The sequence below is a fragment of the Mercenaria mercenaria genome, chromosome 2 (assembly GCF_021730395.1).
Source record: "Mercenaria mercenaria strain notata chromosome 2, MADL_Memer_1, whole genome shotgun sequence".
NCBI lineage: Eukaryota > Metazoa > Mollusca > Bivalvia > Venerida > Veneridae > Mercenaria > Mercenaria mercenaria.
In genome coordinates this window covers 84,600,573-84,623,596 of record NC_069362.1, presented here as the reverse complement: position 1 = coordinate 84,623,596, position 23,024 = coordinate 84,600,573, and the positions used below count along the sequence as shown (strand labels likewise).

Sequence of the window (23,024 nt, the reverse complement as noted above, 5' to 3'; positions counted from 1 at the left end):
TGAAAAAGCATCTTGAATCTGATATTAAGATCATATGAGCCGTGCCATGAGAAAACCAACATAGTGGGTATGCGACCAGCATGGATCCAGACCAGCCTGCGCATCCGCGCAGTCTGGTCAGGCTCCATGCTGTTCGCTTTTAAAGCCTATTGGAATTGGAGAAACGATTAGCGAACAGCATGGATCCTGACCAGACTGCGCGGATGCGCAGGCTGGTCTGGATCCATGCTGGTCGCATACCCACTATGTTGGTTTTCCCATGGCACGGCTCAATTATGACATTCGAAATAACCTTAAAGCGGTTGTAAATAACGCAACAGATGGCAATACTCTTTTAGAGAATCAATGAAAAGGTAAATCAAAATTAAAGATTCTTATAGCTAGAGTAAGACTGAGAAGTTAAGTAAAATAAGACGGCGTTTCACTTGAAGTTACATCAGAAATTGATCCTGCAATGTACAGGAATATAAGAACTATCGCTTTTATAGAATAAAAGTCATGTAAGTCCGTCGAAATCTTTATTTGATTAGACTTCTGGCTGTCGAGATAACAAAGCTGCATAGATAACATCGGCACGTCGTAATTTAATTTATCTCTTAAAATCACCAACCGTTGCAAGAATAACTGGGCGATTCCACTTCCGGTGTAAATGCGCAGACAGCTGTCTTTCCGCGGACGAATTGTATGAACTGATAGTAATGGAAATGCATTCTACGCCCTCTATCAAAAAATATGTTGATTAGATCTCAACATTTGTACATGTTACAAGTACTAAAAGACAATTAAGGGACATCTACAGATGTATTCATATGGCGGTTGTACAAGGAACCTTCAATAATACACTACGGTAGAAATCCGTGAAAAGCTGCGTACAGTACCCAGTTGACAAAATTGAATAACAGGTACCGTATCCAAAGGGTGACTAAACAATACTCAAAATTATGAAAGCCGGAGAATTGGAACCGCTCAAGCCGGAATATTCAAGCTGAAAAAGACAAACAAAACGACACCACTGACACAACATAAATGCATAACAGTAAGACTTCTGCGAAATGCGTCGCAGAATGCAAACCGAGCCGAACGATTTGATTAATCCCTACCTAAACAGCCTTGAGAGCACCTGCGATACACCAAGCAGGACAAAACCTGGTATCATTGATAGTGTGCTTGAACAAAGTAGCATCATTAAATACATCTAGTATCCAAGTTATATCATTATAAACCATATAAGATTATTTCTTAATCCAATATGGTGGAGTTTTCAGAATTGAAAATTAATGTGAAAAGAATTTAGAAAATTGTATATCCAGAAAAAATCGACTTCTACATTTGTTTCCTGGTGACGTTGTCACAGAAGTAAATGATTTAGAAAAAGCACACTAAACAATGCCTGATTTTGCCCAAACATACCTTTTCCAAATAATGCTTGTAATTATTTTGCCAATACAAGACTAATACATTTTAGATAGCTTGGAGAACGTAGCTTTACGGATATGTGTACCTTGACTTTATCTAGACAATAACGCACTTAATTTCTGTAGTATAAATGTTCAATGTTCAAGTTATATCACAGGAGCCTGAAATTCTATCCAAAAGCAACGAAAAGTCTGTATATGAAAAAAGACCCCCCTTCTATATAATAAAAAACTACAGGAATGAAACGTATTCACACCCCACCCACCACGAGAAAACAAGAATATTTCAAAGTAAGCAGTGCGAGTGTTCTCGGATGGCGTAATTATCTAAAGGCAACTAAAATATATGCGGGACTGTGCTTACTGGTTGCTTCACCGTATTAACTAACACGAAATCAACGATTTCAACAACATTTCGTTCATCGTCCAAACCATTGCGTGACGTCACACCTTCATGTATATTTCTGCGCCGGAGAGAATACAAAATAATTTCAAGAACCAGGTAAAAAATATCTGTATATGTTATGTTCTATTATTAATATTTCTTTCAATAAATATTACATCTTTGAATTTCTTTAACCATTAAATAATAAAAGAATTAGGCATATCATGTTGGAAAAACCCCATTATGGGAACTAACTCTAGCATTGAAAAAAAGGGAAAGTAACTCAACCATTGACGGAAGCAGCACATAACAGAAAAAAGAATATCATGGCTGCTTAGCTGCGCTTAGTGATACGGAATGAGTTTTCTGATATCAAATATTAATTGTGTTGTAAATGACAAATGACATTGTATACACGATGCTGTACTGTTCAGTTCTAAATTGTGTACGGATCGGACCGGACACTGGCATTTACACAAAAACATTATTAACTCCGGTGCAGAAATATACATGAAGGTGTGACGTCACGCAATGGTTTGGACGATGAACGAAATGTTGTTGAAATCGTTGATTTCGTGTTAGTTAATACGGTGAAGCAACCAGTAAGCACAGTCCCGCATATATTTTAGTTGCCTTTAGATAATTACGCCATCCGAGAACACTCGCACTGCTTACTTTGAAATATTATTGTTTTCTCGTGGTGGGTGGGGTGTGAATACGTTTCATTCCTGTAGTTTTTTATTATATAGAAGGGGGGTCTTTTTTCATATACAGACTTTTCGTTGCTTTTGGATAGAATTTCAGGCTCCTGTGGTTATATGTATTTGTACAAGCAATGCCAAATCTTGTTCGTAAACGAAGAGGAAATAATAGCACCTGAACCGTAGTTTCAGTAAAACATTGCCGTTTACTGTTATGTTGCGATTGTTATTATCTCTATATTAATACCATAAAAATAATTAATTCTTTATATTTCAAAAGAAACTTGTTTCCTTCGAATGTTTTTAATGATTTTGCTCTGTCCTTAAATTTTTAACCTCTTACTGAATTAAATCAAAATCAAAATCATAATCATTATATAAGAAATAATTCAAGAAAATACGGGCTAAAATTTTAGATTCCTTGCCATTCTAGAATATTACACATATCATATCTGATTGGGCACTGATGCAAATACGCGCATGAATAGAGGAATGATAATTTAAACAAGCGTTTAACTGATATGTGAATTTCTTGAACATTGTATTGGAAAAAAGAGACAAATGGACAAAATATGCAGCGAAAGCTGTTTGTAGTTTGAGTTGTCTTTTTGTTCCTGACATTCTGTGTGAAAAGTTTGTAACATCGCCTACATTGATTCTGCGGTGACAGTTATGTACTGTTACTGAGTATATCAAAACGGCTTTGCTGGATATTTCCGAGAAAAAGGTATTGTAAGTGTGCTTTATTCTTTGTTAAGCTTTTAAAATATTTTGCGCATAGGTCCATTGATTGTATTTCGAATTAAGATCAAGAAAGCAAATGAAAGTGTGCTGTAACGCATATCTTTCATTGAGTTATATTCATATGAAATTCAAATACGATTTCTCTAACATTATTCTTGTATCAATCTATAATGAAATGAATAAACACATTTCAAATAAAAGAAATGTGACATGTAAAACTAATTTGCTTTATTTTGTTATTTCGTTTAGTGCCATTTTCAACAGTTTTTCAATTCTATAACAGCGGACAGTTACCGTAACCAATGAGTTTGTACAAGTACTCACCTTTTCTCCGCAATTAACTGTCGACTTCTCCACATAATTCAGAGGTGGAAGAGGATAGATTTCATACACCATCTTTATATCAAATCGCCACAGAGAACAACTCTCGCCCGGGGATCAAACGCATGACCCTACGATCATTGTGTTCTCCCTGCTGAGCTAAGCGGGCGGGCAAATGTTGAAGTTAAAAAGTCTAGTTAAGAACGTAAATTCCGTAACCAAATCAAACTTAGCTTAAAAAAATGCTAATCCTGCAACCAGCCGCGGTTCTAAGCACAAACCATTCCTGCAGTTCGTACAGCAGTTCAAATGCGAAAATACCTTGTGTCCGTTTTGTAAGTCATAAGAAATGCATATGCAGTAAACATTTATCATGTAAAAGACCAAACTATTTGATTTTGTCAGTAAAAATGATGTAAGAAAACGATTTTCGACGTATTTTGAGCATCTGAAAACACTATTATTAAATTCAGTTTCGGGTAGTACTATTTCTTGACGAACTTGCGATATGTCCTTTGTTATTTATAGTCTGTTTTCTAGATGCTTACTTTGCGTACAATCGAAGATAAAAAGTTTCATATGGGTCTTCATTGGTGGGATAGAAGCAAAATAAGCATTCGTACTAGACACCTGTGCTAATGGTTCTGTGTCATTTATTGTAAGAATTGATAAAATGTGCTACGTTTGAAATATCATAGATGAAACTTACCAACTTTTGTTTAGTACTTGTTTGATATATTTTACACATTTAATAGGCAGGCTGGCAGGCAGACAGACAGACAGACTGACTGGCGGGCTGGCTTGCTTGCTGGTAGAACAGTAAAATAGAGACGATAGGATACTATTGCCGTTCCACTTGCCTACCATTGACATTCTAGAGTCGCTATACTATCATTCTACCATTCTAACTTCAAACATTTCTACTGTATTCTACCATTGCTCTTTGATTTTATGTAGCGCGTCTTTTGGTACATATTACAAAGACAGAAGCAGTTGTAGAAGGCATGCAGACACTAAATAGGAAATTGGCGCGAAAAAAAACGGTATCGTATAATGGCGGATACAAATAGTCCACAGAATTTTTTTGCTCTGTAGAGCTATTTTCCTTATTTTCTATGCAATTATTTTGCTAAAATCACATGACAGATCTATGCTTGACATGTAGGACGCATTTTGTGTGTTTGACTGAAAATATTTTTCTTGCATGAACCATGACCCGCACCCCCCACCTCCCCGCCTGTTTTCTTTTGATTACCCGACCATCTTCGTAACACACCGTAAGTTACAACCATCTCGGATGACCGTGATCTACAGTTCGTTTTCGTAAACATCATGTTTGTAAACATTAAAGATTGCGTTTTGTAACCTAAACCCAGGGTTCCATATTTTAGTGTGTCTTGTATAAGAAAAACATGAACCCAAGCTAAAACAAAACATAATCGAAAAGTAGAAAAGTCATTTTGTAAGTAGGGAAATTTTGGTTTGAAGAAGTGTAAACACGGATGACCTAGTAATCGAACTGTAATTCACACGATCCTTTTGTTTACATTTTTATTTCTACAATTTTCGCTTTTCATGTGGTACATTTGACTTAGATACAAGAATTGTATAATTTGGTGGTGATGTAGGATTACCACGATTATCGGAGATTTGTGGAATTATGCTTTTTCTTAATATTAAATTGTAAAAACAAGTTGTGTATGACGTCATCAATATCCGCTTACATAACATGTAAACAAATAATCAGCTGTCCAGTGAGCTGATAACCTTTGATAGAGATGAGTAAATGGAAATGTGTTTACATTACTTCTGTTAGGATTCTGGTTTGGAAAGTGTGGTTAATTTGCATAAACCATAAATGTTAGATTTTTTAGAACGTAATGTAATATATTTAGATCACCATGACCTGCAGATGATTTTTGAGATCAATAAAAGGACATTCATTCTGACTGATCTGAATATGCATTTCTGGCGACGGAAAAACTTTTGACTTGTTTATATTTAGCACTGAAAATATTCTTCAAGACAATGTAGTACCAGCCCGCTTAGTTCAGTATGTAAGAGCGTTGGTCTACGGATCTCGGGGTCGCGAGTTCGACCCTCGGGCGGGGCGTATGTTCTCCGTGACTATTTGATAAACGACATCGTGTCTGAAATCATTAGTCCTCCACCTCTGATTCATGTGGGGAAGTTGGCAGTTACTTGCGGAGAACAGGTTTGTACTGGTACAGAATCCAGGAATACTGATTAGGTTAACTGTCCGCCGTTACATGACTGAAATACTGTTGAAAAACGGCGTTAAACCCAAAACAAACAAACAAATCAAGACAATGTAAGTTACAGACGTTTAAAATGGGTCCTGGTGTGAGCTAAGGCCATTGGAAATGTATCAATTTTATATAGAATAAAGAAGAACAGCTATTTAGTGTGTCGTAACCAGAAATAGTAGTATGTTATGATAAAGATTAAAATATATTAATATGTTAATATTTTATGCTTTCATTCTATTATAGCAGTTTTGCTGCCATCCTCAGCCTCCTGTCCTACCACTCACCTGATTTCATTTCATTCATACCAAATTTCAATTTCAGAGCAGTCTGACATTTGCATTAGTTTAAAATGATTTTTAATCTTGGAATTGAACAAGTTTCAAAATTACTGCGAATACTTTTGGCTCAAAACATACTGACTGTTCAACTCGAAGTTCAATTAATTTGTTCTTTAGTATTTCAGGGCTGGTGGAACAACACACTGTCATTTCGAAGGTCGGTATTCGTTGAACGCGTTTGTCGTCTCAGATATAGATTGGAATGCATATCAGTTCTTAACAGTAGAATTTTGATCTCAGTGTAAATTCGACAATTATTAAAACTAGAACTGGTTCGTTATACACAAACACACGTCCATTTCTTATGTATACACTGTAATATTCTGCTTTGGATATGTGTGATGGAAACAGGACCAAAGTTGTGTATCACGTCTGGTAAATGATTAAGATGTCTGTCACGAAACATATAATGCGCTTCCAGACGTTAGGATTACAGCTGACTTTATTAATTCCTCATATCCACTATCGCTTTATCACCAACATTTGGATTATTGCTTGACAATTTCCTGATTTTAATGCTAATCAATTTTTCTTTAGTAAGTATAAGTAATCGTAAAAATATATGGAGGACTTGCTTCGTATGCTGACAACTTTATGTTTTTCCATAGTATGTGTCTTGTACTTAAACTATGTTTCAATAACTGACAAAGGCTTAGTAAGAGGCTCTGCTAGTGAAGCAAGAACAAAATTCAATTTGACAGACAAAACTGAGTTTGAGTTGAGAGAGGACGTACTATACCGTCAACATGTGTTCATGGAAAACTATAGACCCATTAGAAATTCTGCTGGTATCGACTGCATTAAAATAGTCAACAAAGATCAGAAAGAGATAACAAAATCCAAACAGTTTACGATAAAATCATCAAATATCAGTCTGGACTATTACTTAAAGATCACAGACAACTGCCATTTATTTCATGCTTCCAGGGGCTATATTGACCATCCTCTTTCTAAGATGGAATATGCATTCCCAATGGCCTTTTCTATACTGGTTTACAGAGACATTGAACAAGTTGAAAGACTCTTGCGTTTAATATATAGACCTCACAATTTTTACTGCATACATTTGGATAACAAAATGAAAACAGCTGAGAAGGAAACCTTCCAGAAGATAGCAAATTGTTTGAACAACGTGTTTATCGTTAAAGAACCAGTCAATGTAGCATGGGGAGAATTTTCACTTTTAGAGGCAGAACTGCTATGCATGAGAACACTTGAGCCCTATAAACAATGGAAATATTACATCAACCTTACCGGACAAGAATTTCCATTGAAAACCAACCGCCAGCTAGTTGCTATCCTAAAAAGCATAGACGGGGCAAACGTTGTTTACGGATCTTTAAAGTAAGATTGCATTTTATTTCTATTGCCAGTTAAAGTTGCATCTTGCAATGTTTTATTGTACCAGATTGCATAAGAAACGCATTTTATCTTTGTGGTAAATATGGCTACATTTATGCCGCATTAAGCGGATGATATCATCTGTCCCTAATTACACGGTATGGCTCCGTTGACCCTGCATTTGAAAAACACTCTCCCGTTTATCCTGTATTACACAGAATTATTCCATATATCCCGTTTTTCACCGATGGTTCTATTATGATTCCCCATTACACGTTACACGTGTGTTTCCATTTTTTCAGTATCATAAAAGTAATTCCATTTATCCTCAATCACATTAATGATTCCACTTATTCTGCATTACACGGATGGTTACATTTATTCTGCATTACATTGTCGTTTTCATTTATCATTCATTAGATGGTTGGTTCCATTTATTCCGCATGTCAATGATGGATCTATTTATTCATGTACTCGAATTGATCCATTTAGGATATGACGTCAGAAAATAGCTAGGTCACGAGGTCAAACCATAAACAACTATTGTATTCTAGAGGCCATATTTTCTAATTGACCCTCATAAATCTTTGTCAGAATGTTTTCCAATATAAAATCTTCGTAGGAAAACCTCTTTAACATTTTACATTTCATCTTCTGAAAATAATTGTTAGTATTATTGCCTCTATGAAACGTAGACCAACTTCAAAACTTGTTTATCTGAGATCTTAAACCAGGTCACGATATCAAAAATGAAAGGTTAGGGTAGACTTCCGGTAGCACAGAGCACCCTCAACACATCCAGATAGCCATGCACTGAAACGTAGGCTTGCAACAAAAGAAATTGTATTGGAGGGTTGATTAAATATTCATCAACAAGTACATTTTAAATATAAGCAAAATACAAAAATCACAGAAAAACCTTGTCAACAGTCTAGAAGTCAAGTTTTCTATTTGATCATTATACATCTTTCAAATTATCAGAATGTATGTTTCTTTGAAATCTAGATCACGGTTGAAACCTGGTTATGTAGGCTAAAAGCTATGTTCTTTGGGGAAAAAATCATAGAACTTGTTAACTCTCAAAATGTTACATTTTCAACCTGATCGTCATGAGATTTGGTGTATGATTATCAAGCATACCGACTACAGGAATCAAGGAATGCAGATCAAAGATCCGATAAGTGGAATTATTGAATTTGAAAGAGCATATATAGGCATATCGACCCATGCTTGAAGGGCCCTTGAGCTGTATATATGGTCCGCAGATTAGATTACTGTGCTAAATCTTCGTCATATTTTGAAACATCAGCTTGAATTCTGACAAATTTGCTTTAAACAAAAGTTACTGTTTAAACCTATGAGAGTACCACATGCTGGCGGGGTATGCAATGCACATATTTGCATGTCTCAAGTGGTTTTTAAATACACGTTTGAACAGTTTTTGTTTGAGACGAAGTTTGAATATCCAAATTAATATACTTGTAGGTTGTAATTCAAAGATCGGAATTTCATGCAAAAGCCAAGCAAAATATAGTAGTTTAGCCTATAGGAGGTTAAGCTGAACAGGTCAAGCCGTTCCTGGAGATAGTTTTAGATGAATTTGGTTCGAAACATAGTTCGAACATTTATACGATAGGACTTGTAGCTTGTTATTCAAAGATATTCTCTAAAAGGAATTTCATACAAGAGAGAAAAGAGGTATAGTAGTTCAAACCGTAGTATTGAACAAGTCAGTTGTGTATTTGGCTCGAAACATAGTTTGAACATTCATTCGATATGTCTTTTATGTTATTTTTCAAAAATATTTTCTGAAAGGAATGTCATAAAAGAGGGAAGCAAATATAGAAGTTCTAGACTACAGGAGGATGCCGTCCTTTTATTTTTAGGTTCAGATGTAGTTGTTTTGAAACTTAGGTTGAACGTTAATACGATAGGATTTGCATTTGTTACTGGGAAACAATTTTGAAAAGTATTTCATCAATAGTATGTCTAGCGTACAAGAAGTTAAGTGAAATATCAGTTTAATCTACATTCAAACTTTCATTAAGAGGTTACTTGCATCAAATTATGTTGTATCAAGAGACCAGTTGTGTTGATACACAGTAGTTATACGCAAAATGGTCGAAACTTTCAATTCGGTTTGATTACATTTGTACCCGCCTTTACACGGCGTGTCCATATATCAATATTATTTTCGTGCGACTCCAAACGTCAAACGCATTTACTGTATGTGCATTGGCATTTACCGTTATCATGCAACTACTATGCAAAGTACCTGATATCACTTGCCTGATATTTTATTTTGATATCAAGTCATTGACCTGATATCAAAATTAAGCTCCTCCCATATTGACGGACTAGTTTTTACATCAGCTTCCTTCGAGATTGAATTTCATTACAGAGTGCAGTTTCGATGTTGCACAACATTTTTTTCTAAATAGATTCTGTAATCTCAACAAATTTCCTTGAATAAGGTTGTCTCTACATTTATCACACAGACAATAGCACTGACGTCATTGCGAAACGTTCATCATGACATCACAATGTTTACATGGATCGATTCTTGGAAAGGTTCAATGTATAACTTATTCTTGATTTATGACTTATTTAAGGCATCCACATTTTATTAATTATTAGCAAAAGTATTTGTGTTAATTATTATTCTTGGATCAGTTAATTATAATTCTTGGATCAGTGTAAATTTAGTGATTAAACTTTAAAGTATCTGAGTCTGTGACTTGAGTCTGGAACTGGAAGTGAAATTTTCACAGAGCGCTTTGGACATGTAGTTGTCTGAGTCAATAAAGCATGTTCTGGTTAATTCAAGAGAATGGGTTTTTTTTATTTTTACGCAGGTACGAGTTTATTTTTTTACAAGAATATCAGAAAGTCAAAAAGCATTGTCGAAGTTGAATTCAATATGGCTGCCGTATTGTTTCGTTCAGATGTTTCAGGGGCGGATGAATTTTCAAATCCGTAAAATATTAATTTAGATCTATTAATTTTTTGCTTCAGAAGTCATATTTTACGAAATAAGAGTTGAGGACATGTGTTGTTCTATGCAGTTTGTATCGGTTCCCTCACCCCTTCCAGCCCATATCAGCCTCGACCTGATAACATTGATATCAAAAGACAGTAACCTGTTATTCTCTATTAATTATGCTTTTATGTTTGGTTTTTCCTGAGATTTGTCTCATATCAACGCAGCACAAAATTCATCCGTTTCTTTCTGCTAACGCGATATCCTGTCCATGTCTTAGTGTCTCGTTTCATTGCAGATAAATATGCACGTTTAAAATAAAGAACAATACAATTTAAACTAACTTCTCACTATTCTCGCTTAAAATACTCATCAATCAATTTGACTGATTAGTTCATAGATTGTTGCTTACCTATTTCATCATACATTTTCTACTAAAATCAGTGTGAAGAGAAATTGTCATGAGAATAACATGTTATAATACACTATCATTTAGAGCGTTTGAATACTACAGTAGACGCTGGTCTATGGTTAAAGCGCCACCACCTCGTAACATAACATTAGTCAAAGGATCGATGCATGTTGCTGCCAACAGGCACTTAGTCGAATTCTGCCTTCACGACCCAGTGTCACTTGAATTCATAGAATGGTTAAAAGAAACATGGATTCCAGATGAGTCTTTCTTCTCTTCATTAAATCATAATCCACAGTTGGGTATACCAGGATCTTTTCTCGGTAAGTGTTAACACGTGATAAGTTGAATGTCTAAGACACGTATAGCATATAACATTCCTGTGTAGATTGATTTTCTGAGTTGACCCGTTATCAAAGGCATCATCAGACAAGGCAATATCCGTCCTTTCGTAAGTCTGTACTTCATGTGTTGTCGGAACTCCTTACAATGATACTAATTTATAAAATATCAACATCAACATGTCATTAACCTTCATCCTGCTAAATCTTTCAATTTGGACAGTTCCATTAACTGTTAAAAGGGGTGCTTACCAAAAGGATACTGACTGAAGAGCGAACAGTGCAAATCTTGATCAGACGGCACGGATGTGTAGGCTGATCATGATCTACACTAGTCGCAAAATTAATGCAAAATTAATCGTGTCCAGTATAATAAAGGTTAACAGTTATTTCGAGATTTATAAGTTACGTTACTTTATAAAGACGTCACCTTTCTTGCTTCTTTATACCTTCTTCATTCTTTAATTATTGCTATCATATATGCTATTATCGTAACTTCATACACTGGTATATTACAATTGAAAGCGGAATACCAGTGGTCATCTTAATGATAGCGTAGCCTATGTCAGTTAGGGTAGACATTCTCGTTATTGCTTTGTTCCATATTTACCGTCTGGCTGGTGTTCAAAAAGAAGCAAGCTTGTAAAACAAGCAAGACTTATTTCTACGTAGGAAAAGCATATAAACAAATATGGCATGTTTTCAATTGGCGTTTAATGCTTTATGAAATTTAATAATTTTCTTAAATCTTTTAAGGTTTATATCTTTTTCCTAATATTCAGAAAAGAAAGTATATAAAGATTCCTCTCAATCGGGAAACATTTGGGTGTAGGGGTTCACATCGATCCTTAAGCCTTAAGGGGTCGACTCCAAATATTTTTACCTGGTGGCCCGAAGGACCTCTAACTTTTTAAAACTTAGTTGTCCAAACAAAATGAAACTGGTCCCCACAATCATCTCAAATTTAGTAACAAAATGTGTCACATTCAAGGGTTTCATTAATTTTCGAATTTTTGAAAGTTTCAGAGTAGAGAGGGATCTGAGGACTCCTCCTATTTATAACTTTACTTGCTAAAGGTAAAGTAGCTGGTGCTTCAGGAGCAGTGGAAGTCCCGCCCCTCGGCCCTTAATGAAACCCCTGTCTTCAAAACGAAATGAAGTTTTCAAAGCTGTATCTTTTATGATACATTGATTTATGTAGAAAATTAATTCATATGAAATTTCAACACTTTCGACTCCTATGAACTCGTTTTTTAAAAGACCACATATAAAAGAATATATCACAGACTTCTTTAAAAATAAATAACTGGACATTGTATTCTATATTTAAAGACACTTATAAAGAATATTAAAATACACACAGCCTATCATAAATGCAGGCACAAAAGTAGAAATTTTTGAATATAATAAATTCTGATAAATAATAAAATCTGTAAAAAAGATCCTTTGAAACATTGTTTGTCTCTCTGAATTGATTTTTGATGTATCCGAACATATTGCAACATATTTCAATAGAGTCTAAACAGAAATGGAAGCAAATAACTAATTTGGCTTCATTGCAAACGAGGTGTCTTTGTTGTAAGTCTTTCATTTCAACTAAAAATATATATAAGCTTACAGCATGAAAATCCACAAAAATATATTGATTACAAATAAGTCACCAACACATAAAAGAGTAATGCCAAAAATCAACAAGAAAACTTTGCCGACACTTTCCCTTTAACTGCCATGTGCCTGTGTTTTAGGCTATTTATAATATTGTTATGTCATCACAATGTATCTACTAGTTGTATAACCTAATAGCAGACAATGTTTTCTTTTTCTAAAAGATACTGTAAAAGTAGGATTTATGAAAGTCCAAAGTAAGTACGTTGATCACTGATCGGAAATATGTTTTAATTAATCTTGGATCAGAAATGTTATTTTCTGCAATAATAAAGTTGTTTGCTAAAGTTACAAGATACTATTTCCCTGGACAACTACTTTAGTCGCCTTCACGCCCAGCAATTGTGTAATTGGTCAGTCCCATAACGTAATGTTTGAAAATGAAAGCTCTACATCGGAGTATTTTCGGAAAACCAATTTTCTATTTTTAATGATAATGCTTTTTTACAAAGCTCAAGATGAGTAAATTTGTTGATTTTAGATCGACAACCTCTGATTTCTTTCTGGTCCGGAGGACTTGCCAGCTTTCAGGATTCACTTGGTCAACAACATAGGCATTCGGCACATTTGTGTGGTCAATAATCATGCTATATATGAGACAGTCCAGGACACAAAAATAAATCCAGCACCCATTTACTGAATATTCACGGGAGGGGATCAAACATGGGCACCGCTTAAAATCATATGTTGTGCTTCCGGTAGTACATATGTGGTAAACATTTCACAGAAAAATACGTGAGATTTTTATTTGTGATTAAATATTGTGAAAATAACATTGTTTTGCCAAAAAATCGCGATGCAGTGAAACCGATTATACATTACCTAGCATGTAAGTGCATTTACCTTACCTGTATTTGTAGAAATGACGGAGAAAAACGTATCCTCCGTGAAGCGCTGTAACTGAAAAGTAGCAACATTTTTATCAACAGGTGGAAATATGTTGTTAAGTTGCCCTGCGCCTGCTTAATTTTGCCCTCGCAACCTTCCGTATGCTAAACCCCATCCGGAAGAAAAATATTTGGCGATCAATTTGCCAGAAAAATATTTTTCGGCGAAAAACCGAATGAGATACATATGCTGTGCATGTGCTACATATGTGATGCATAAGATTTTTTAGAACTCCACAGATCTTGAGCTTAAATGGTACCTGGATAACGAAACGAACAGGAAATACGTGCGAAGTATATGGCACATACATATATACATTTGTATGAAAGAAATAACTTATAAACGAGCACAGCTTTAAGCTTATATTAGATGATGTAGAACATTTCCACTTAGGAGTCTACGCATCTCTCCTAAAACCGAAGGCGTTAATGTGTTGCTTATGTGTGTTGCCCTGTGAATGTCGGAAATATGCATGTTTAGTTTGGTGTGTAGTATATTAGTTACCGATACGGTCTGCGTAATTATATGTTCTTGAACCTAGAGTTCTTTTAATGTTTGCTTTACCCGTTCATGTGCGCCTCTATATATATCTTCGGCGGTATTTTGCATCGTTATCTGTGGAAATTGTCTGTCCGTGAACTGAGTTATGGAGCAAAGTATCTGTCTCGGGCAACAAACTCAAAAATAAAATATAATAAATACTTTACGGTCAGGGTGTTTCAGGAGGTATTTTGGTTTGTCCGATACAGAACTACTGGCCCAGGCTTAGTCCTGGCTTCCAAAACTCTAAATGCCGCTTTTTTCATATTTTTTTATAGTTGCGGCTTTTCCTGGCTTCCAAAACTCTAAATGCCGCTTTTTCATATATTTTTTTTTATTATTGATAGTTGCGGCTTTAGAGAGCGCTCCCGTCCAAATCAAGCATAAACGGGTGCGCTAAAGCTCCCGTCCAAATCAAGCATAAACGGGTGCGCTGAAGTATCTTAAGCTAGCCCAGGCTCTCCACTACATGTATATATGATATTGTGGACCTTGCACTTACTCATGTAAAACTACATTGTTACATGAATACCGCAATTCCATATTCTATGCCTATCATAGTTTGTGGAAATGTAGGAGGGAGGATATACTGCAAGGTACTCAGTCATATAATCAAAACATATCTGCGTTTGGTAGGTAACTTAATCAAATTAAGGGCCCAGGAAATATTTCATAATTTAATGACCACGCTCAGTAATAATCACACAATTTTTGTCCGAGTGCCTTGCAATATATCCTCCCTCCTACGTTGCCACAAACTATATAGGTCTAGCTTGCGAAGTTCAACACAAGTAAGTGCCAGGTCCACAATATCTTATGTATTGGAGCGGCCGGGCCAATAGTTCTGTATCGGGCAAACCAAAATTACCTCCTGAATTGAAATCCCAAACCCAAAAGTATTTATTACATTTTCTTTTCGAGTGCGTTGCCCGAGACACAGATATTTGGCTCTATAACTCTGTTCACGTGCATGATTCAAAGACAGACAATTTCCACAGTTCACGATGCAAAATACCGCCGAAGATATATATAGAGGCGCACTTGAACGAGTAAAACAAGCACGAAAAGAACACTGGGTTCAATTACATATCATTACGCAGACCGTATCGGCAGCTAATATGCTATACACCAAACTATACATGCATATTTCCGACACTCACAGGTCAACACACATAAGCAACACATAAACTCCTTCGGATTTAGGAGATGCGTTGACTCCTTAGTGGAAATGTTCTACAGCATCATATGTAAGCTTAAAGCTGTGCTCGTTTCTAATACGTTATCCCTTTAATATGCATGTATATAATTTTTGGAATAATGTGAAATATACTTGGTACGTATTTCCAGTTCGTTTCTTTATCCAGGTACCAGTTAAGCTCAAGATCTGTGGAGTTCTAAAAAGTCTAATGCACCACATATGTATCCCATTCGGGTTTTCGCCCCAAAATATTTTTTCTAGCAAAGTGATCGCCATAATATTCTTTTTTTCTGGGTGGGGTTTTGCATACGGAAGGTTTCGAGGGCAAACTCTAAGCAAGCGCAGGGCAATTACAACATATTTCCATCTGTTGATAAAATTGTTGCTAATTTTCAGCAACAATTTGTCATTTCTACAAATACAGGTAAGGTACATGCACTTACGTGCTGGTTAATGTATACTCGGTTGCACTGCATCGCGATTTTTTTGGCAAAACATTGTCATTTCCGCAAAATGCAATCACAAATAAAAACCTCACCTGTTTTTCTGCGAAAGTTTTACCACATATGTACTACCGGAAGCATAACATATGAATTTAAGCGGTGCCCATTTGGGAATACATATGTTGGATCCCCTCCCGTGATATTGATTTAACAAAGAAATTAAGACTGCAGTTCTGCATTTTACGGCAACCTTCATTTCACGCTCTGTCATTTTTAAACCCAAATGATATGGCCAAATATCCGCATGCCAACAATGCCAATTCAATATATCTTTCATTTCCCGGGTAGACCTTTACATGTCATCTTTCATTTCTTAAAAAAAAGTTTTTTTAAAACTAGCAAAATTCGACCATTGCTTTACTTAGAAACGATCGTGGCAATGCAAGTGTCATGACTAAACAGCCATTTCAAAGCTTCTACAAATAAGATACAGCCACGTGCTTACATTGCACACCTTTAACGAATGTAATTTTGATTTGTTTAAAATCTTGTTCACTTTCGTTTCGTCGATCGCTGTCATATTAGAGTGACTCCCCTTGGGTATTTGAACAAAACAAAAAAAAATACAAAAAAAGCGTTCCACTCAGTATTACCATGTTTTCTTGCAAGAAAGATACAATGTCAATTGAATTTTTATATATGTTTTTTTTTTCAGCCGTTATTACCAAATGTATATGAGAAAAGCAGGAAAATGATAATTTGATAGCTAAAGTGTTTCCTTGCCTCAAGTTAACTTTTGATTTTGAAATAGTGTTTCCTTTTTTGGAATCATTTATTTGTTATTGTTGGGTTTAACCCTTACCGTGCTGGACATGATTGGTTCTGCCTTTGCGACCAGTGCAGATCATGATCAGCCTGCACATCCGTGCAGTCTGATCATGCTCTGCACTGTTCGCTATTCAGCAAGTATCTTTTTAGCTCACCTGTCACATAGTGACAAGGTGAGCTTTTGTGATCACCCTTCGTCCGTCCGTGCGTCCGTGCGTGCGTCAACAATTTCGTGTCTGCACGATAGTGGTTTCATTTATGATTTTATTTTAACCAAACTTGCAAACAACTTGTATCACCATGAGATCTGGGTTTCTTTCTTGAACTGACTAGATCCTATTATGGGTTCCAGAGTTATGGCCCCTGAAAGGGCCAAAATTAGCTATTTTGACCTTGTCTGCACAATAGCAGCTTCATTTATGATTTGAATTTAATCAAACTTACAAAAAACTTGTGTCACCATAAGATCTTGGCTCCTTTCTTGAACCAGCCAGATCCCATTATGGGTTCCAGAGTTATTGCCCCTGAAAGGGCCAAAATTAGCTATTTTGACCTTGTCTGCACAATAGCAGCTTCATTTATGATTTGATTTTAACCAAATTTGCACATAACTTGTGTCACCATAAGATCTTGGTTACTTTTTTGAACTGGCGAGATTCCTTTATGGGTTCCAGAGTGATGGCCCCTGAAAGGGCCAGAATTAGCTATTTTGACCTTGTCTGCACAATAGCAGCTTCTTTTACGATTTGATTTTAACTTCTCTTGCATACAACTTGTATCACCACAAAATCTTGGTTCCTTCCTTGAACTGGCGAGATTCTATTATGGATTCCAGAGTTATGGCCCCTGAAAGGGCCAAAATTAGCTATTTTGACCTTGTCTGCACAATAGCAGCTTCATTTATGATTTGATTTTAACCAAACTTGCACACAACTTGTATCACCACAAGATCTTAGTTCTTTTTTTGAACTGGCCAGATTCCATCATGGGTTCCAGAGTTATGGCCCCTTAAAGGCCCAAAATTGGCTATTTTGGCTTTTACAGCCATATAGATACTTCATTTATGGTTTTATTTGATACAAACTTCCAAAATATCTTCAACAACAATAAATCTTGGATTCCATGACAAATCAGATCCAATCGGAGGTTCCAGAGTTATTTTATATCTGATTACCTCCCCTGATTGTAATCAAAATTGATTTATATCAGTAAGTACTTATAGGACTTATTTGAAATTTCATTATTGTCATTTGTTGGACTGAGCCAATCAGGGTAGTTAACTATGGACTGATTTTATGTCAAATTACCTCCCTTTATTTCAATTAAAATGGGTATATCTCCGTAACTAATGAAGATACTGATCTGAAATTTCATTTATGTCAACAGATTTATTTGGCAGATCCTTCTTTTGTTCACTTACAATAATTTTTTTTTTGATTACTTCACTTTTACGTTACTATAAATAGCTTATTTTTAGTAACTTTTTTATTATTGAACGTAGGGAAAAACCAAGACCACTTTTCTGTGGTACAACATGGATGGTACCTCCAATTTTTAGGTGTATTTTGACATATCTGTACCTTGTAGGAATATTTTTTTCTTTTTGGTTAAATTTCTTCTCTTTGTTGTTCCTGTCCTTTGGACTTAGATATTTTTTCTGAGGACTTTCTTGTCCTCAAGTGCAGTGATAACAGGTGAGCGATATAGGGCCATCATGGCCCTCTTGTTTATGGTAAGCATCCCTTTTTAACAATTAATGATACTGTCCAAATTGGAATATGGACAAGTTCATTATAGAAATTTAGCAAGGTAAGGGTTAAAGTCACACCGACACAACTAACTTCATATAACGACTTGCCACCATTTACAGTGAAGAAAGGCCTACTGGTGTCTCTCCAAACATTATTTCAGGTACGGGTTAGCAACTCGGTAGATCGTTCTTCTGTCAGCCAATTTCACAGTTTTCTCACTTAAAATCAGCTTAGTTTCGAAAGCTTTATAACCATCTGTGTGTTTAAAGAGTATGATATTTTATGCAATACATGTGCGTAAGAATATTCTGCTTTTCAAATCCAACTGTAAAACCTTATTTACTTGAACTTCTTTGACAAAAACAATGGTTTTGATCAATTTTCATCCATTGCGGTTATGGTTTCAATACTTTGGTATTTATCATAAATTTCATTAGCCAGTTAAAGAAATATATTAAGAAAATCTTAATCTTTTTGTTTAAAATGATCTAAGTTTTGGGGAATTTGTTCCACTTAAATGTTATTAGATCAAATAAATTTCTAACATTTTGAGATGTTTTAAATGATTATAGTTTTTAGTTTTGTTAACAGTATGAACATACATATTGTATAAAATTCGTTTTAGGAGAACCAGAGGAATACTGTTTGAAGCCGTTTTTCCTCCGTTACGTCATCTGGCAGTTTAAAGGCTATCGTGATCATGTTAAAACCTGCTATGGAAAATTTGTAAGACAAGTGTGTGTACTTGGAGTTGAGGATCTACCCAGCGCGTACACTAGTGTTGGACTGTTTGCTAATAAGTTTTACCTTGATTTTGAACCTATAGCTCTTGACTGTTTAGAAGAGCTGCTGTATGAGAGAACATGGAAAGAGTATCTCGAAGACATTTCTATAGATACGTCTTATTATAGTCATTTAGACTACGCCAAACTGCAGTTAAAGCCATGACACTCATTTCGTTTATGAACACCTTTTTTACTTTTTATTTTTCGTTGATACACAAGTATTCTATATTTTTTTCCTATATTTTAGTTATTTCTGTGATTTATCGGTTTATCGATGTTGTAGAAAATTAACTATTGTGAGTGCATACAATATGTATGATATCGGCCTTTTACATAGGAATGTTTATAGGTTTTATGGATGTTTGAAATTTACTCCATCACCTGTTCATTTATTTAATTTTTTGTATTATCATGCAACAGAGAAATATGCAGGGTTAGACACAGTCAGGACTAAACGGATCTTACATGACTGCCTGTATAAGACAGGGTTTTCCCAAACCCGAGGGGCAGCGTGGAATGGAAAACCGAGCGCTAGCGAGGTATTTTATCCACGCTGTCTCGAAGGTTGGGAAAACACCTGCTTTACTCAGGCAGACATGTTAGGTCATTCTTCTTGCCTACTGTTGATACTATTGCAATATTTTCGAAGACATTTCAAATTAAAAATTGTGCATAGTATTACTCTGTGACGTGTTATTTTTAGCTGTTTAAATGTCAAACCTCCATAAGTGGTTGAACTAATTATTTTCATGTTTATTTGTCATAAGGAATGTTTTGGTAGCTTCCCCTGTGTTTCTTAGTATTTGTTTTAGTTACTTTGTGTGTTTTGCCTGCTTTACTTCTGTGTATCCTTGTTTTTTTTTTTTTTTTTTTTTTTTTTTTTTTTTTTTTTTTTTTTGTTTCATCCCCAACTTTGAGCGTGAAATATACGAGAACCGCAAACCTTGTCGGTATTAATTTTTTTGCCTTGTGCGCCGTTGTAGTTGTTTCCCTTTACACTAAAATATCGATAAACCGACTGCTTGGCATTTATAGGTAAACTCGGCTCTAGATTTTTGAGCAACGCGTCTTGGTTAGATAGAATTATTGAAGTATGCAAATTAAAGCAGAATATAACACATCTTTAAGCTACTGTAATTAATTGTATTTTATGGACTTTGCTAGATACCGACATTGTTCCATGAGTTATAAATAATAATATTATATTAAACAATTAGTAAAATGTACGACTTTACAGAAAAAATACTTGTTTATCATGCGTATGTAATGTGTATTTTCTGTCATGTATATGCTGAGTGAAGTTATAAGTTTCGTTGAATGCATGGACCGAAAATATAAAAATAAAAAAGTTTTTTTAGTTTTTAGCTTAGTTATAGCCTGTTGTATACTGGTAATGCCGATCTTAATATTTTTATTTGTCTAGAGTCAGTTATGTTTTTAGTTGTTGTAAGATGCTTTAATGTGCTTTAATATGTATGTGGTAAATTGTGATTTTCTTAGTGTCAGCTATGTTTTATGCTGCTTTAAATGTGCTTTAACATGTACGCAATTTCTTACAGCTGTTTTACTTATGTTGACCTTATCTACTTGTGTTTTTCGGAAAATAATGACATATGTTGTATTTATCCGACGTTAATACATTTTCTTGTATCATGTATCTTGAAGATCATCAAAACCCAGGGCATAGTGTATGGTCAGTCAGGTGTAAAACTACTACATTTAGATATTGCAACCAAAATTGTCACATACTGGGGTAGCGAGTATCATCGACATACTCTAGTTTGTCATATTTACTCCATTCTGTTGCCTGAGTTTGAAATGATTAAGAAATGTTAGACATTTCTGTTTCATAAACTATTAATTGTGCAACGTATTGAACGGTACAACAGTGATATTTTGAATCACAGCCATTTATCAAACATGTTTCTTCGTTTAAACGTTTTATATATATATAGCTATAATGTCGATCTCTCACAGACAACTCGGTGATTTTGAATATCATTTATTATATATAACATTATGCCATTCCTATTCTGGTGTGCGAGTATATTAAGTGTTTCTTTGTTTATCTTAGCAGACTAGAAATCAAACTAAAACCCTAGAAGTTTTTGAACATTAGTGACCCAAACATTTCTTATTACTCTATTAAGTTGTCAGTTTTATCAAACTTTAAGCATAAGTCATGTTGAAGTCTGTTGAACATTTGCAGGTTGGGAGAACTTCAATTACTGTTGAAATCGTTTTTATTTGGGTAATATAATAGGAAAATACTTACATATACGATGGAATATTGAATTTTTTTAATTTGATTTGCACATTGTTGTTGTTTGCGTAGTCATTATGTTCATGAAATTTAAGATTTTCAGCTTAGCTAAGCAAGGTGCGCACCGGGGGAAGAAGTTAACCTTCGATTTCTCTTGATGATGATCAATTACTAAAGACTTTCAAATTAGAATAAATCACTTTAGTTTGTGGTAGCAAAACTACTAAATATCCTCTATTTGATATGTGCCTTCTGATATTCAACGTAATTTAAGACTTAGTAATTAAAGGTTTATCATTTCAGCGCCCACATGTTCCTTGCCCCGATTATTATAGAATATAGGTCAAAATCTATGTTATACAACTCACGCCGAAAATCAAAACGACACCACTTACACAACATCAATGCATAACATTATGACTTCTGCGGAATGGTTGGATTAATCCCTACCTAAACGATCTTGAGAGCATCTGCGATAAACCAAGCTGTCATTGATAGCATGCTTGGACAAAGTAGCATCATTAAGGTAGCAGTTGGTAGTTTCCAGCCACAGATTCGAATTGGCCAGGGTTAAAATCTGTCATTAGAGATAAAACCTTGAAGTAAAGGCTGTTTTGATGTTTGAAATATTTGTTGATGTGAGTTTTTGATTAACAAGTTTAAGAATGGTATGTTGCAGAAATTCTGGCAGATGCGAATGTAAGCTTGATGGCATTATTTTCGTATTCAGCTTCTCGTGAACTGTCAAATATCATATAAGCCTCACACAGTTGAAAATAGTGAAATAAGTAATCGGTTGACAGGTATTTTTGTCCAGGTCTGCAAGTAATACTTGAAACTGGGTACAGAATGCATGTGGCAATTTGGCTCTATCATTTCCCCTAACATTTTAAGGCCACTTTGAGAAATGGCTAATTTGGGCTGAAATGTCATGTATTTTCGCGGGCTGAAATTATCTTTCAGGTGGCTTGTGGATTTAAAAATCTATGCTTTGTATGAAGTTTACTATGTATTTTATTTCTTTTTCAAGTAAGATGTAAACAGGTATCTTTTTATTTTCAGGTCTGCATCTCGTAAGAAATCAGAAGCCGCCCGACTTTGGTACATCGCTCGGAAGTCCGAAGTAGTAGAAAAAACCGGCATCTGCTACCTTAAGACATCTGTCAATTTTTGTAAGTACTATTTCATGCTTTCTTTTGTATTGTTCAAGCTCTCCTGCATGTGTTATTTATAAATCCGAGCTGAATGGATTCATAGCTTAGACAGATGTTGTTTTATATGGTAGAAGTTAAGGGGAGGTAACTCTGATTTTACCAGGTACGTAAATCTTATTTCTGTTTGTAGTGTAGGGTTTTGTTAAAATTCTCAATGGGAAACACATTTTTTGTAGTTTATATCAAATTTAAAGGAAGAAG

General features: G+C 35.1%; 1 protein-coding gene across 1 annotated transcript; it reads left to right on the top strand.

The window, feature by feature from the left end:
- The first annotated feature begins 6,944 nt into the window (after window positions 1-6,944).
- LOC123564467 (N-acetyllactosaminide beta-1,6-N-acetylglucosaminyl-transferase-like) lies at window positions 6,945-22,665 on the top strand. Its single transcript, XM_045358083.2, has 3 exons — window positions 6,945-7,518; window positions 10,992-11,230; window positions 19,187-22,665. Exons 1-3 carry the CDS (start codon window positions 7,130-7,132, stop codon window positions 19,507-19,509), a joined length of 951 nt encoding a protein of 316 aa, XP_045214018.2. The 5' UTR covers window positions 6,945-7,129; the 3' UTR covers window positions 19,510-22,665.
- The last annotated feature ends 359 nt before the right edge of the window (window positions 22,666-23,024 follow it).